Source organism: Biomphalaria glabrata, chromosome 16, assembly GCF_947242115.1.
Source record: "Biomphalaria glabrata chromosome 16, xgBioGlab47.1, whole genome shotgun sequence".
NCBI lineage: Eukaryota > Metazoa > Mollusca > Gastropoda > Planorbidae > Biomphalaria > Biomphalaria glabrata.
This window is the reverse complement of record NC_074726.1, coordinates 11,711,179-11,729,214: the sequence shown is the minus strand read 5'-3', so window position 1 is coordinate 11,729,214 and position 18,036 is coordinate 11,711,179. Positions and strand designations below refer to the sequence as shown.

Sequence of the window (18,036 nt, the reverse complement as noted above, 5' to 3'; positions counted from 1 at the left end):
ACTTCTCGAGGAGAAGGATAGAAGAATAGCTGCAAGATGGCGGTGTGAAGCATCTACTTGGCAGCGTTATACTTGCTACCACCAATGGCAAGCAACTGAGGGTGAAGAGTCTCTCTTGCCAGTAAACAGCCTCTCCATCATCAAGTTTATTTAAATCCCTTTGTGATGATAGACTGAAGCTGAGGCAGTGAATCTACAGATTGAACGGGTCTTCAAGTGTGTGGGAAGCGTGCTCGAGAGACTAAGTACGCTTGAACTTGGCTTGGTTTGGTTACCTATGAAAGGGGCTCGAGATTCAACACCGACTCGAGCAGAGGTGTGTTTACTGAGCGCCTAAAGGTAGCACAGAAATACTGTTTCCCAGATACCTTCTCCCCCCACTGGTCCACAAATGAGATTGGACCAAAGCGCTCTGAGCATGCTATAAGCATGAAAGTAGCGCTATATAAAGGCTATAATTTAATTAATGGCGATTTAGCCCTAACATGTCGGTCTTAAAATCAAGTCTCAAGCTATCACCTAATAGCTTTAAGATCAGTGGCTTACCAGCACCCCCCCCTCCCTAAGTTATGCCACTTGTTAAGTTTGTTAACCTTAACACAGAATACGGTTATGAACCGTGGACAGAGGGATAGTTGCAAGATCAATGCTTTCTGAAGCCTCCTGACCCTAAATTAGCGATGTTTTTTCCCGATCTTCTCTCGATACGTAACATTAGACTGAAATGAGGATAGCAGTAGCCGGATGATCACGTATTTACAACAAAGGTACAGTTAGTTTTTAAATAATTATTTTGAGCTCTATAACATATAAAGTAGTTTAGTCAACATGTTCCTTGTTGTAAATCAGAGCTGACCATTTATCAAAAGGAGGCCCTGTGGCTGAGCGGTAAGGCGCTTGGCTGCTGAACCGGGGGTCCCAGGTTCGAATCCTGGTGAAGACGGAGATTTTTAATTTTAACTCCTAAACATGTGTAGGGTACCTAACATTAGGCAAGGAAAAGTTAAGCCACAATGTGCTCGCCTCATGAGACCTTCGCTAACCGTGGGCCACAGAAACAGATGACCTTCACATCATCTGCCCCATAGATCTCAAGGGAAAGGGGGAACTTTACTTATACTTTTATTAATCAAATGCCAATTCCAATTCTGTTCTCAAATATAAACAAGAAAGACTTATAAAATACTTTTTTTAAAAGAAAATTATATCTCCTTTATACAACTTATAGAGAAATGTATTTTTCTCTTAGTAGTTTGTATTTATTTGATTTAAAAAAAAAATTGTTAATCCTCTAAAGAATGAAACGTAATTAGATGAAGGTAAGGTTATAAATTTTCTAAAGTATATGCTATTCCATTTATTGATCTAGAGCATGGGGTGGGCAAATTACGGCCGCGTGCTTAATGCGCCTCACAAGAGTGTTTTATGCGGCCTGCTGAAACCTAAAGAAATCAAGTGTGTAATAAGATTAAACATAAAAAAAAATTACTAATATATAAAAAATGTAATAATTACAATTATCTTCTTATCACTTCTGATGAAGAGGCTAAAGAAACATTGTCTCTGCTTGTCCTTCTAAAAAGTTTAAAGCAAATGAAGATTATTGCTTATTGGCAATATTTCGAAACAGTCAGTCAAAGACACAAAGTCAGGTCAGTATTTATTCAATTCTATGAAGAAATGTGTAGAAAGCGTTATGTTCGCTTGGAACAAGAAGGCGAGTGTATCAACTGATGGAGCCCGTGCTTTGACTGAGTAAAACAGGTTTTTAAAACATTAAAGAACAATATCCCAACTATACACTGTACTCGGGAAAGTTTGCACAAAGCTGCATTAAATATCAAATATGTAATTGAACCAATTATTTCAGCGATCAAACTTATCTGAGCTAGGGGACTTAACCAAAGGCAGTTCCAAGAAGTACTTGAAGATGTGAAAACAAAACATTATATTACATGGGCAAGTATTGAGAAAAATATGGGACCTCAAGGAAGTAATTGCTATGTTCCTTGAGTGACATTGACAGTAACTTTGTTAGTAATATTTCTAATGAGTAGTGGAAGACAGACTTCTTGTTTTTCATCGTACGTATTGTAATGTGTTGCTTGCACGTGAAATGTATGTGCATCTTTTCAAGCAAAGCTTTCCCGTTTCTACAGGCATGAAAGTGAACACAGGTTTTGTCATTTTCCTTTGCTAAAAGGTGAAACTATTTCTGGTAAAATGGTTGAAAAGTACACAACTTTTGGAATTTGAAGCTAATTGTAAGACGTCCAGAACTTGAAACCAGTTTTCAATATCCTCATTTCATCATCTATTACAGCAGCTGATTCAGGTCCAGAGGAAATACCTCCAAGCAAATTATGACCTGAAAGAGCAGTTCCAGTCAGTTCTTCCGAGGGAGTTTCATGGGTGCCAGAAGCTGTATTTCCACACTTGAAAACTCGCTGCTAAACTTTTAAAATTATTTTGGTCCACATACATATGTGAACAAGAATTTCTATTTTGTTTGCAAATAAATCAATTTAAGAACAGGTCGATGCTGACTCGCTGTAATTTGACAGCAGTCACTAGGATAAGAACTAGTAAGCTAGTTCCACTACAGTTGCGGAGCATTATGCACGAGTTTAAACAGTTAAAGACTTCACACATTAAGTACAACCGTACAGCTAAATTGTTGAGATAAAGTATTCTGATATAAAAAGACTATAACAAAAAAAAAGAAAAAATATTCGTAAAATTAGTATCAGAAATCGCAAAAAGCTTTATGTAATTCCTCAATTGGTAGTGTAAAAAAGATGTAAAATGTTTAATACAGTATACATACAAAATAAAAGACAGTTAGCTAGCGTATTTTTCTATGTTGTAAATACCTATTATATATATATATATATGCGGCCTCCCATTCCTAAATTAAAAAAAAATGCGGCCCTCGACAGAAAAAGGTTGCCCACCCCTGATCTAGAGTCTAGACGTAGAAGAAGTTGCGCAAAATTATATTTACTTTATTAAACAAATTTTTATTTATTTCAGTATCCTACATAAAATATAATTGTCAAACTAGAGTTTTTCCCAGTGTGGCCAACTAGCTAGTAATTCTCTTCCCAACGACGTACATCAACTGTCAACTTTCTAGGAAAATCGTTAGAGCCGTTTTAGAGATCCGGGTTTTTTTAGCTTTCCACCCTGAATGTTTTAGGCTTTAGTTTCCACGAAGGTATAAGTTGAATAGAGATAATGTAAAAAAAAAAATGGAACAACCAATCTACGTACTGAAACGTAATGATTACGAAAGAGACATCTAAATTTTGTTTGTTCAGAGTGTGACAGAGCCTGTGAGGTTTGCAGAAACGATTCTGGAGAGTGTACAATATGTCAACCTGGTTACTATGGTAACTGTAAACAAAGTAAGAACACCTTTTTTCCTATTATTATTATTAAAACGTGATAAACGAACTAATATTCATTCTCTTATTATTATTATTATCATTATTATTATAAGGCTTGTCCTTGAATCCGAAGATTAATTAGGAATGCAGTATTTCCCATTATTATTATTAATTATGACTACAAATGTTATGAACAGAAATGCGTACTTTAGTTTAGAGATATTCATCATCATATGTCGCAGGCGTGCTGTCACAGGTCGTCTATCTAAAACGTGACAAATCGTTACAGAAGGCCTGAACGTCGCAACCTGTGGGCAGTTTAGACCAATAGCTCGTTGACACGTCACAGGTCTGTACGGCGTGTCAACGAGCTATTGGTCTAAACGGCCCACAAGTTGTGGCTTTGTAGGTCAGTGTTGAAGCCCTCTATAACCAACGGTCTCGATAAAAAATTCTTCCATTTTTTTCCCGGTCAGCAGCTTAGTTCTAAGAGAGAGGTCAATTTGATATCTTTGTTTAGCCAGCTATATATGTTTTTATGTACGTACGCTGTATGTATTGCATTGTAGGTGTTTATGTATGTATGTATGTATGTATGTATGTATGTTTGTATGTTTGTATATATATATATATGTATGTATTTATGTATGTATGTTTGTATGTTTGTATATATATATATATGTATGTATTTATGTATGTATGTTTGTATGTTTGTATATATATATATATATATATATATATATATATATATATATATATATATATATATATATATATATATATATATATATATATATATATGTATGTATGTTTGTATGTATGTATGTTTGTATATATGTATGTATGCATGTGTGTTTGTATGAATGTATGTATGTATGTATGAATGTATGTATGTTCGTATGTATGTATGTTCGTGTGTATGTATGTTCGTATGTATGTATGTATGTTCGTGTGTATGTATGTTTGTATGAATGTATGTATGTTCGTATGTATGCATGTATGTTCGTATGTATGTATGTATGTATGTATGTATGCATGTTTGTATGAATGTATGTTTGTGTGTATGTATGTATGTATGTATGTATGTATGTATGTTTGTATGAATGTATATTTGTGTGTATGTATGTATGTATGCATGTGTGTGTGTATGTATGTATGTATGAATGTATGTATGTATCTTTTAATGTATCTATGTATGTATGTATCTATGTATCTATCTATCTACTTATCTATTTTTTTTTGTTTAGATTGTCGTAACATTTGCAACAATACACTTAGATGTGATAAAATCTACGGCTACTGTCGACTGACGTGTGGAAGCAGAAAATACGGCAAAGAATGCAAAGATGGTAAATTATTGTTTGTTTTTTTAAACATTCAAACACATTGACCTACTTCCACTTTAACACATTGACATTCTTTTGCTATGTCGTTCGAACCTTCGCCCTGTGACGCTGTCACTTTGACATATTTGCCGTTTGATGTTATGCCATTTGACCTACAGTATTGTTCAAGTTTCATATTTCGATATCTTGCCCGTGATGCTACATCCCCTATTGCTTTATGACGCCATGCCAAAGTAACCCAAAGCACTGTGATGCAATTACTTGGAACAATGACCACAGTAATCAACTCCCACTAGTAACCATCGTCATTCTTTAATAATTATCTCTTTTTCTCTCTCTCTCTGTCTCTTATCTATCTCTCTTAGTTTATATAATATCTCTATATCCATATATCTATATGTTGAATGTAATATGTTATATTAGCCAAATCTGAAAACATGTACCCATACTGCTTTGTCCTTTTTCTACATGCATTATTAAGTTGTATGACCATTTCTCAAGTAATAGAAAGCGAGGTTGACCTACAATGGAAGTGCTTTTAGGTTGCTTATTCACCAGGGCATATACATTTTTCTTCTTCTTTGTTCTCATTGTTATGTTGGAGTGTTCAGATGACTAGACCAATACATGAGATGAACTGCGCTGTGGTTTCCAAATCAGGGAGCTCTCCATATAGTTTTCTTTCTATTGGGGTGTTTTGGGGCCAGTGTCTTATACGGGGCTCTTGGTAAAAAAAAAGCAGTTTTGGAGGACAAGGTCGGCATTCTCTGGTGATACTCCACATGGGCAGATTTCACTGGTTCCAATTTTGAGCTTCCGGTACATGTGTTGTCGCATTCTGTTGTGTCCGGTCCTGAGTCGAAAGATTAGACGTTGGTCTTGTCGGGATAGCTTATAGTAAGCGTCATCTTTCTTGCGATTTGGATGAGAGCTCGTCCATTTCTCATTTATTTTATTTTCAATTAATTTCTATACATTTAATGATGTACATTGTAAGTCTGATGCTTAACGCGCGTCGTTTGACGTCATAATTTTATTCACATCACAAGCCACGAAAATTTGCTTTCTGGTGGTATTTTTGGTTTATCTGCAGTGGCGGTCTCAGCGGGGTGTCCTATGCGCAATGACCAAAGGGTAGATGGATACCCTGAAAAACAACCATAGCCTCCTCTGAATGTACCTCGGTACTAGATTGATGAACGTAGCAGATGGCGAGGTTTGAGAGAATGTTTTGCTTAGCCCAGTCCAATTCGATACGCCGATTCACTGGGTTGCACTTGCAAGCAGTTTCGGTTTCGCTTTCGCGTTTAGGTGATGCTAAAGTGTTAGAATACCATTGCTTGGATCTTTTAAAAAATCTTACGAAAGTTTTACTTTGTGGATCAAATCCAGTATAAACAAAGAAAAGTCAAGATAGCGCTTATTAAATAAGAAAAATCGGAGTTCAAATCTTTTAAAATCAATGCATGAAATTATAATAATTATAGCTTTTATATAGCGCTACTTTCATGCTTATAGCGCTCTGGTCAATTCTCATTTGTGGAGTAGTTGGGGGGTTTAAGGAGTATCTGGGAGAAGGTTTTCCGTGCTGCCTTTAGGTGCTCATTAAACACAACTCTGCCCGAGTCGGGTATCGAATCTCTAGCCCCCTGCCTAGGAAGCGTACTTAGCCTCTCGACCACGCTTCCCATGCTTGTTGTTTTATTATCACAAGTTTCTGTCGTGTCTATTTGTACTAGAAACTGTTACAATTTTTTCAGCCTGTCCTTTGATGTGTGGTGCTGATGGTAACTGTCACAAAGAAACAGGCGAGTGCCTTGAAGGATGTTTACCAGGCTATTACTTAGCAGACTGCACTGGGAGTAAGTACGGACAGTGACATGCTATTTTTAAACATGGAATAGAACTTGTCAAAGTGTTGTGTCGAGAATAGAAAAGACAAAAGGTTTAGAGTAAAAGGAAACAAAAAATTGCAATTGGGTGACATCAGCTCTCAAGGTACACACACACACAGCACGTGTCAGCCATTTTTGGCTTCCTAGGAAATGGACTTTTGCTATACTCTATCCTAAAGGAAAGGTCATTCGGGTAGAAGTTTACTTTGGAAAAAGTTCAGTTTGAGCAATGTTCATTTTTTTTTTAATTCACTTTGGAAAAAAGTTCAGTGAGGTAAAAGCTCAGTTAATTAAACGTTCGCTTAAATAAAAGTTCACTTTAGTGAATGTTCACATAAGTTTAAGTTCACTTATGTAAAGGTTCACTTTAAAGAATTACTAAGTAAAAGGTTAACTTAGGTAAAGGTTTACTAATTGTAACGTTTGGTAATCGCACGTGTGTATAAGCTCATCAATGTATTATCTTGTTTTGTTATTGGCATCTGATTTGCTCCATAATTATTTTCAGTGCGCTATGATCTTCACTCTATTTTAGGCGGTGTGTAACAAACATTCTTCGTCCCGAGACATGACGTTAAACTGCGCTCCTCTTTCCTTAGCACTTTTGGAGCTCAAAAGTGCCCTACTTCTTTTCTATCATTGTGTCTGCCTCCTCTTTTCCTAAGTCTGCCTTCATTGATCATCACACTGTCTCCTTAACTTTAAATTCTCACTACGTCCTAGACCAGTCCGTTTGCCGTGGACTGCGACGGGTAAGGGGGGATAAAGAGATCCTGGTGTTTGAGTGGTGGCTATCTGAGGATAAACCACAACAACACAATACTTTGGCTCCAAGTTCCCCTAGACCTGAGACCCAGATGGCCCGCTCTGGGTCAACCGGCTGGTCATGCCGTCGACCTATGCTGGAGGGCGGTGGCTGGAGGGTCATTCAGGGAGCTGCTGTATCGGACACATGTCCGATGTAGCAGCTGACTGAGTATAGCACCTGTGTAGCCCTGGCGGGCTCATTCTGGACATCCGAATGGCCCGTCCCCTTGTTGGACTCGATGGCGGGTGGGGAGCACAGGTGCCGAATTAACCAAAATATATATGGACAAAAAAACACACACAAAACTACTTGCCCCAGACCTATGTCTGGGCAAGAAACGTCGAATTGACGATAAAAAAGAGGAGGTCCCAAAAAGCTGTGCCACCTGGCCATCATTTCTGGTGGTTAGATGCACAGAGGAGGGGAAAAGCCTGACAAAGTTGAGCCCATTTATTATCTATAAGGGACTCAAGTCAGTAGTGGGAGAGCCCAAGAGTGTGTCTAAGCTACACAAAACAATGGAACTCCTTGTAGAAGTAGACAGCAAGACACACTCTGATGGGCTTTTAAGATGCAGAAGACTCTGTGATCTCCAAGTGGAAGTCATGCCACACAAGAGTCTGAACACCAGCAGAGGTGTAATCAGCTCTAGGGACCTACTGGAATGTTCCGAGAAGGAAATAGTGGAGGGCATTGAAGGAGTCACCCATGCCCGGCGCATTACCAGGCGCAGGGAGGGTGAGGAGGTCAAAACCGCCACTATTATCCTCACATTCGGAACTAGGACACCGCCAGAGTATGTGAAGGCAGGATACCTACGAGTTCCAGTGAGGCCCTACATACCTAACCCCATGAGGTGCTTCAAGTGCCAGGGTTATGGACACGGCGCGGCAGTCTGCAAGAGGAACACTGTGTGTGCCAGATGTGCTGGAGAGGGTCATGAGGACAAGGGCTGCACAGCCCAGTTCAAATGCCCAAACTGTCAAGCTGGCCACTCAGCCTACTCCAACAACTGCCTGTGTGGAAACAGGAGGTTGCCGTGCAGGAGTACAAGGCAAGAAACGGATGTACCTTTAGCCAGGCGAAATCGGCTGTACTGGCCCTACCCAAGGGCCAATTCGGCTTGACAAAGACCTACGCCCAGGCTGTTGCTAAGAAAGGAAGATCCATAGCCACACAGACGGACACATTGACCCCACCGCCCCCTCCTCCTCCCCCAACTCAGAAGAAAACACCGCCAAAGAACACACCTCTGAAGAAACAAGAAAGCCCTGTTGTCATGCTAAAGAACAGGTTCTCTGTGCTCGCTGATGAGAGCATGGAGACTGAGCAGCATGTCAAAACCAATACTCCGGGAGAACCCGGAGACATCATGTCTGACACAGGTTCTCCTCAGAGAACCCAGCCAGACACCCCAACCTCTACCGAGTTAGAGGTTGACCAACTCCCTAAGGGGAGAAATCAAAGCGGAGAGGATGCCCGAGGTGAGAGAGGAGGAAATAACCTCCGCTCTAACCAGAGGGATCTCCCCTCTCCAGAGAGAAAGACTTCCCCCAAAAGGGGGTTGTCCTCCTCTCCATCCAAACCCAAGAATAAAAATACCAAGGTCACTGGAATAAGGGAAACCCCTCCGGGGGCCTCCCAAGACCAAATAGCTCCAAGTAGGTCATCTAGAATAAGCCATGGATTCCAGAATTGTACAGTGGAATTGTAGAGGCCTCAAGGCCAATTACGAGGAAATGCAGCTACTGATGGACTCTGAGACTCCTGTAGCTGTCTGCTTACAGGAAACATTTCTGAAAGATTGCATCAGCTTCCGAAGCTACCGTGCTTACACCAAGAATGTTGAGGATGCAGAGAGAGCATCAGGTGGAGTCTGTATCCTTGTGAAGGATAGCATCCCCCATGAGAGGGTAGAACTACAGACCACACTACAGGCCGTAGCAGCTAGGATAACCCTTCACAAGGTTATCACTTGCTGCAGCCTGTATCTACCACCAGGCGCTCCATTAAACCGAACAGACATGGAGGACCTATTAAAACAACTCCCCCGGTCTTATTTAATCCTTGGGGATTTCAATGCCCATAACACCATGTGGGGATCCAACAATACCGACACAAGAGGTCGTATGCTGGAGGATATCTTCCTCCAACATGATTTATGCATACTTAATGATGCATCACCGACCTACTTGCACCCAGGAACTGGATCATTCACATGCATTGACCTCACCGTATGCGTCCCCGGACTTCTGGACAATTTTAAATGGTCAGTTAGCAATTATCTACGGGGAAGTGATCACTTCCCAATCATCATTACTAACAATCTCCCTTCATTGGGACGACCTCAGCGGTGGAAACTGAATAAGGCCGATTGGGAACAATTCCAAAAAAGATGCTCTGAGGATATCACAGAAAATATCCTCCATGAACAGAACCCAGCTGATACCTTTGCTAGCAAGCTACTAAGTATAGCCAGGAAAGCTGTACCCCTAACCTCTGCAAATCCAAAACGGCCTAGCAAACCATGGTTTGATACAGCTTGCAAAAATGCTATTGGTGATAGGAAAAAACGTCTGGCTGCATTTATAAAGAATCCTTCCCAGGAAAACCTAAAGCTATTCAGGATAGCTAGAGCAATAGCTAGACAAACCATACGGTCAGCCAAAAGGAATTCCTGGAGAAGTTTTGTCGGCAGTCTGGATGCCAAAACTTCTGCTAGAGCGGTTTGGAAGGCAGTAAGGCGAATCAAAGGGAAAGAATCAAATGCAATAGGGCATTTGAAAAACCAAGGACGAACTGTCACGTCCCCCAGAGAAATAGCTGACTGCCTTGCATCCTCAATAGCAGAAAAATCATCCACTGCACACTACACGCCAGAGTTTTAAAAAGTCAAAACCAGGGAGGAAAGACACCCCATTGATTTCAGGTCAGAGAACAATGAAGACTACAACAAACCGTTCCCGCTTGAGGAACTGAGGGAATCGCTGGACAAGTCACATGACACAGCGCCTGGAGAAGACGAAATCCATTACCAGTTCCTCAAGCACCTTCCCGAACCCTCATTGGCAGTCCTGCTAGGGGTCTATAACTGTGTGTGGCAAACAGGCGCTTTCCCAAACAGCTGGAGGAAAGCCACAGTTATACCTATACCTAAACCGGGAAGAGACGGCTCTGACCCAGCTAACTATCGACCAATAGCACTAACAAGCTGCATCTGCAAAACCATGGAAAGAATGATTAACAGTAGGCTGGTCTGGTACCTGGAAAGGAATAAAGTGATCTCAAACTACCAGTGCGGATTCCGGCAGGGGCGGACAACAACTGACCACCTGGTAAGGCTGGAAGCTTATATTAGAAATGCATTACTCAGAAGAGAACATCTAGTAGCTGTATTCTTCGATATAGAAAAGGCCTATGACACAACCTGGAAACATGGCATTCTACGTGACCTGGCGCTTATGGGGCTTAAGGGACACCTCCCCCGTTTTGTGGAGGAATTTCTGAAAGATCGAAAATTTCAGGTTCGAGTGGGCAACTCCGCTTCTGACACTCATGAAAAGGAAATGGGTGTACACCAGGGCAGCATTCTGTCAGTCACCCTGTTCAACATTAAAATAAATAGCATCATAAATGCGCTGTCCCCTGGCATAGAGTGCTCTTTGTATGTTGATGACTTTGTCATTCTTACTTATGGGAAAAACATGAACACCTTAGAAAGAAAATTACAGTTATGTTTAAACAAAATTCAGGGTTGGGCAAACTATAATGGTTTCAAATTCTCAGACTCCAAAACAGTTAGTATGCATTTTTGTAATCGAAGGGGACCCCACCCAGACCCTGAACTATTTATACACAAAAAGAAGATCCCTGTCGTGAAAACTACAAAATTTTTAGGCCTCACCTTAGATTCCAAATTTAATTTTCTCCCCCACATTAAGGAACTTAAGAAGAAATGCCAAAAGTCATTAAACATACTAAGAGTACTCAGCCATACGGACTGGGGAGCTGACAGAGATACCTTGCTGCTGCTCTATCGGAGTCTAATTCGATCCAAGCTAGACTACGGATCCATAATATATGGAGCAGCAAGGAAGTCGTACCTAAAAATACTGGAACCAATACAAAATGCTGCCCTGCGTCTCTGTCTCGGCGCGTTTCGTACATCACCTATCCCAAGTCTCCATGTGGAGGCTGGAGAACTCCCCATGGATATAAGAATGAAAAAGCTTGCAATGCAGTATATAGTCAAGCTAAAATCCAACCCCACGAACCCTGCTTTTGACTCCATATTTAACCCCACAGAGGTAGAATTATACAATCGAAGGCCTAACGTCATACAGCCGTTGGGCCTTCGAATGAGAGAACCCATCCAAAATTTAACCCCACGCATTGACCAAATCTCTAAAATAGAAACCCCTCAGAATCCTCCTTGGCTAATGAATAAACCCAAATTAAATTTATCCCTCCTTAATTTCAAAAAAGAAAATACAGACCCAAGCATACTACAAGTCCACTTTAGGGAACTGCAGGAGAGCTACGGAGATTGTGGCACCATCTACACAGACGGATCCAAAATGGAGGGAAAGGTCGCGTGTGCCTGCTCCTTTCGGAACAAAACAATCTCCCGTAGACTCCCCGATGGCTGCTCCATCTTTACGGCCGAATTGCACGCAATATTGCTTGCACTTATGGCCGTAAAAGCATCAGAAAGGAGTAAATTTATAATCTGCTCCGACTCCAAATCTGCATTGCAAGCTTTGGGGCGGATGAAGACTGACATCCCATTGGTACATAAGAGCCTGAAGCTGTTGGACCAAATAACAGCCGACCGTAGGGATGTCACCTTCATCTGGGTCCCCTCCCATGTTGGCATTGAGGGAAACGAAGCCGCAGACAGAGAAGCAAAGAGAGCCCTAAATCATGCGGTGTCAGGAACCCAAATTCCCTACTCGGACCTGAGACAAAGTATTGCCTCTGCCACCTATCGAGAGTGGCAGAACCGATGGGAGGCTGAGACTCACAGTAAACTCAGGCAGATTGTGGCGGATGTCAGGTGGCGGCCCACATCTAAGGGTCTGACAAGGCGTGGTAGCACAACCATGTCCAGACTTAGGATTGGCCACACCTACATCACGCACTCTTTTGTACTGAAGAGAGAGGAGCCCCCACTTTGCGAGTACTGTGACTCTCGCCTCACCGTGGAACATATCCTCGTTGATTGCCCCAGATACCAGGATGTCAGGGCGAAATATTTTAGAGCCACTAATCTAAAAACACTATTTAATAATGTCGACCCTGGGAAGGTACTGGGCTTTATTCGGGAAGTGGGGCTATCTACGAAGATCTGATTTCTGAATTTGTGAACATGCACTATTTACATTAGATTTTTACCAAATATTTAAATGTTTACTACCTTTACTATTTTAACTGTGAATAGACCTTGATTTTAATTATATGACTGTATAGAATCTGGCCCTTGTTGTTTAGAGAGAGAGTAGTCCTTAAGGGACTGCAGGCACGACATGGCCTAAATTGTGCCGATGTGCCTCAAATCACAAAATCACAAATCACAAACATTCTTAGCAAAATAAATTAAACTCGAGTAAACTCTAAAACTTGCCCACATATACTGACTATGGTGTGCCTCCCTAACGGTTATAGACTCAATAGGTAAAGCACGTTTACATGTCAGTAGGGAGTTAAGTTCTTGATAGACCTTCCCGACCACAAGACAAGCAGGTAAAGGTGGCTCGTGTATGCTATTCTGCATCAACGTGGCACCCGGATGTAAACGATTTCTTGAGGAAGTGATTAGGCTAAATGAATAGCAAAACAAAACTCCTGTGGGAGTGTCCAAGGGAATGCGAGAGCTTTCCCATTGCACGGTGCGGAGTTGAAAGAGAGATTTCCACGTCCCTGTCGATAATCCATGAGCCGTTCCTGAATGGACCGTTACACTAATGGCGAGTCCTGCAAGGTTGGCTTGGTACAACATAGGAAAATGGCGGAGGTTCTTGGTGTACTTGGCCTCTGGCTATGCATTCTAGTCCATGCGCCTGGAGTGCCAGATATATCGGAAATGGCAATGCTTTACATAGGCGTTGACTTGGATCTCTTCCAGGCAGAACGGTTTGTTCAAGCAGGCTTACACGCCTAGAGCTCGAAGAGACTTCGGCTTAGCTCTTTTGACTATCACACGGTAAAGGGGGCAGTTGGTCCACCAACGCGTCACTGAGAAAAAAATACAAAGAATTGGCCTGAATCTGGTTCGAACCTACGAGAGTCACGTACCAGCACGAGGAGCTAACCGACCATTCACTAAAGATCTAGATAGAAATTAGGAAAATGATAAAGAAATGAATTCAGTCGTTCATTTTTATTTCTAAAATTTTTATTGAAGTTTTGCCCGGCAGCCACTAGCGGACCCAGAACTTTTGACTGGCGGGGGCGTTTTTTTCCATAACCCTAAACCTAACACCCAGTTAACCCTAAATAATAATTATACATATATATATATATATATATATATATATATATATATATATATATATATATATATATATATATATATATTCATTTATTATAACACCTAAGTATTTTTCATTTTTACTCTGTGTGGATCGTTTGCCATGAACAAGATAAATGGAATTTATCTATGTTAGTTATTTTTGTTACTCTTAATAACTGCCATTTGGTGTAAAGACATGCTCCAATTTGATGCCCATTTATGTAATTCATCTAATTCTCTTTTTACATTAATGGACTTTGTTAGTAAATATAGTGCCCAATAATACTGAAATAATAATAACTGAAAAATATTTAGGTTACAGAATGTGCATAGTTGAGTAAGTTTAATAAATATGATTTTAAATCTTCATTTCATACTGCGTTTGCTTTTACAGCATTCATGATTTTTTTGTCTTCTTTTAAATCTCTATGACATTCCTTACAACTTTACTTACAACTTTACTTACAACTTTGTCAACGTCATGTTTCAGGATGTGACAAAAATTGTGCTAACGTCTCGTGTGAAGTGCATACAGGGAAGTGCATTGCATGTCCGGACGGATGGGCCGGAGTTGAGTGTGAGAAACGTAAGTAGACATTAAATTCACTCTTTCTCTCCTAATGAACGATACCGTCGTTGATTTGACCCCATTAAATAAAATTTAAATTTTGGTTTTACAAAGTGCTATTTGTGTTATATAAAATAGCATGCATTCTCCTATAATTCTATACCCAAAGTAGCGTGTGGCGTCATTCACGTAATGGCATTTTTTTTTGCTCTAATACGTCATTAGGAATGATTTCATTTTGCTCTGTGAAATGTTTTTGTTAAAGAACCATTAAGAGTTGCTTGTATTAGAGTATAGGATATCTATCTATCTATCTATCTATCTATCTATCTATCTATCTATCTATCTATCTATCTATCTATCTATATCTCTATCTATCTATCTATCTATCTATATCTCTATCTATCTATCTATCTATCTATCTATCTATCTATCTATCTATCTATCTATATATCTATCTATCTATGTATCTATATCTATTTATCTATCTATCTATCAATCTATCTATCAATCTATCTATCTATCTATCTATCTATCTAACTATCTATATCTATCTATCTATCTATCTATTTATCTATCTATCAATATCTATCTATCTATCTATCTATCTATCTATCTATCTATCTATCTATCTATCTATCTATCTATATCTATTTATCTATCTATCAATCAATCTATCTATCTATCTATCTATCTATCTATCTATCTATCAATATCTATCTATCTATCTATCTATCTATCTATCTATCTATCTATCTATCTATCTATCTATATCTATTTATCTATCTATCTATCTATATTTATCTATCTATCTATCTATCTATCTATCTATCTATCTATCTATCTATCTATGTCTATCTATTTATATCAATATCTATATATCTATATCTATATCTATCTCTCTCTATATATATATATATATCATCTGGTATGTGGCCATCCTAGCCCTGTTCCGAGTCGGTCACTGTTCAATAGGTGCTTACTTCGGGCGGTTCAGAGAGAATCACGACACACTGTGTCGCCCCTGCATGGAGGAAGTAGAAACAATAGACCTCATTCTGTATGAAGGTCACGTTCTGCTTGATCGACGACCGGGACAAGGATTTGATAGAGAGAGAACTGCTTCGTGTCTGGCATTAGGGCTGTCCTTGTACAGGGGCAAGGCTTCCTTAAAACTCACTGCCCGCTTCCTTTCATGTGCTTTAATAGAGGTCATCTCAGCGTATTTCGTTTACTAATGGGGTTTCTGACTCGGTATTTGGTGAAACCAGTTCACCTGATGAATTTTTTTTAAAGTCAGCGTAGTCTAGCTTTTTTGTTGGTGAGAGATCATAAGGTCCAGGGAATACTACAATAGTGAAGACTTTCAGTTGTTTTTTTTAGACATGTTAAGTCCTATCCACTGTTAGACTTGTCCTTGAATGCTGCTAAAGGTAGCACTGGCACGTGGTATACACTGAAGTCTACATCGTCATGATATGTTGGACTGAGCTAATATGGTGCGTCACAAGTAGACAGACTTTGTTCACGTCAGCTTCTGTAGGACATGATGAGAATGATTGATTTGGATAAAGTTGATGCAGCATGTGTGATGTAGGTTAATATTGCATTATATACGATGGAAAAAAAAGTGTGTCCTAATAGGTAATATAAAATCTTTTAATATATTCCCTTCTTTTTTTTTTTTTAAACCGAATTCCAGGCTGTCAAAACTGTATAGACAATGTATGTGACCAAGATAGCTTGCAGTGCATCAGAGGATGTATAGGTGGTGACTGTGTAGAAGAAGGTGATTTGAATATACTGTGTAGACGAAAGTCATGTGTTACTTCAAGAGTTAGCAAAAAAGAAGTGCCGAAATACATTTGACATTTATAGGTCTTGAGTAATGTAAGGTTATAGCCTCATTTTTGAAATCACTTTTATCTACATTTGGTTACGAGGTTATGTCGACCTTTTGCACTAACATTAGTTAAACTGTTTTATAGTTTATATTTGAGATTTTATCTGTTTTACAAAACTTATATCAACTCACTCTGTCTATATGTATTGCCAAAAATGTGTACCTGTTATTTCTCCGACACTCGGATCTAGCTGAAATTTTGCTCAATTATTGCAAAAGCAATAAAAATCTCACAACACAAAAATCAATTTAAAAAAATTAAACAAAAAACAACCCAACTAGTTGATTAACTATTGATAATCAGTTACTTTGATAGGTGTTTCAAACAAGGGGAAAAAATACTACTTGACTGAAGTGGTGGTGTAAGCTGAATTAGACACCTTTCCAAAGGCTTCAGAACGAGACAGCTGGAGGTCACTCACGAAGACCGCGGGTTACACATTTGAGACCAAAAGAAAATCCGCTGCCGATAACAGACTCAGATAGAGAAAAGAAAATCTTAATCGAACACCGGCGGACAATGGTTATGCTTGCCAGGGTCTGGCAAAATATGTAGGTCACAGCTGGGGCTGCGTAGCCACGGGAGATACTGCATTCCTCATTAATCTTCGGACTTGAAGACCCGCCTTATTATTATAATATTATTTCTGATATATACTATGTGTGTATCGTTATTTATGAACCATATCTATATATATAAGTCTCTTCGTCGCGCACGCACGCACGCCGATTCCGTAACCCGCGATGAAAAGGTCAGGTAAAGATAACTCTTTTATCTCTGCAAGTTGGACTAGAGTTACCCCACGTAATTTTTGCTACCGCACAGAGCGCGGCTCAGAAAAAAAAAGAGGAGGGCAGAACAAGTAATCTACTCTGTATTTACCCGTCACTAAATAGCAGGGCCGGACTTAACCATTGCGGGGCCCTATGCGAAACGGATTGAGCGGGGCCAAGTTTGGTTATAGATACGGTTAATAAGTGAAAATTAAGAGTTTTGTATTAGAAAATAAATTAGTCTTTGCATTTTATTCATTCTTTACTACGTACAGAATTAGTTTACGAGCCGTGCGTGTAGCGAAGTCATACAGTATATCATACAAATTCTATTTCCTACATAGATCACGCTCAATAGCAAGAATTACCAAATGTTTCAATCTATCTACGAGAATTGTTAAACTAAAGTAATTCTTCATTAGTTTGAGGCGCGAGAAACTTCATTCACTAGATTCCACAACTACGGGTATTGCATAATGCCGTTTTTTTATTGAGAGTAGGATTGGCGTTTCCCATATTGAATGACACCCCAAAATGACAATTTTGTCTATTTTCCAGAAGATTTTTAGCAGTTTTCACAAAATTTTTATAATTTCAGGAGATCTCAAAGGCTTTTTTGTCTATTTTGCAATTTGAGGAGATTTCCAGGAGCTCCACTGCCGCGAAAAATCTGTTATAGGTTATAAAATATTTTCATTTCATAATTTACTCCTAGAATTAGCGTGGAGGTCTATGAAAGTGCGGGGCGCCACTGCGGTCGCATAAGTTGCAGTGACCTAAGGCCGGTCCTGCTAAATAGCGGCGTATGCTACGCCGCGGGTCGACTAGTATTTATATAAACA

General features: G+C 39.7%; 1 protein-coding gene across 4 annotated transcripts in view; it reads left to right on the top strand.

Moving 5' to 3' along the window:
- The window catches only part of LOC106057244 (multiple epidermal growth factor-like domains protein 10), a 62,802-nt gene that overhangs the window by 43,627 nt on the left and 1,139 nt on the right, over positions 1 to 18,036 (top strand). For all 4 annotated transcript variants that reach the window (XM_056013638.1, XM_056013639.1, XM_056013637.1 and 1 more), the window contains 5 exons: positions 3,321 to 3,407; positions 4,637 to 4,738; positions 6,496 to 6,597; positions 14,440 to 14,535; positions 16,220 to 16,306. In XM_056013638.1, coding sequence (XP_055869613.1) covers positions 3,321 to 3,407; positions 4,637 to 4,738; positions 6,496 to 6,597; positions 14,440 to 14,535; positions 16,220 to 16,306 — 474 coding nt within the window. The remainder of the gene's footprint in view (positions 1 to 3,320; positions 3,408 to 4,636; positions 4,739 to 6,495; positions 6,598 to 14,439; positions 14,536 to 16,219; positions 16,307 to 18,036) is intronic.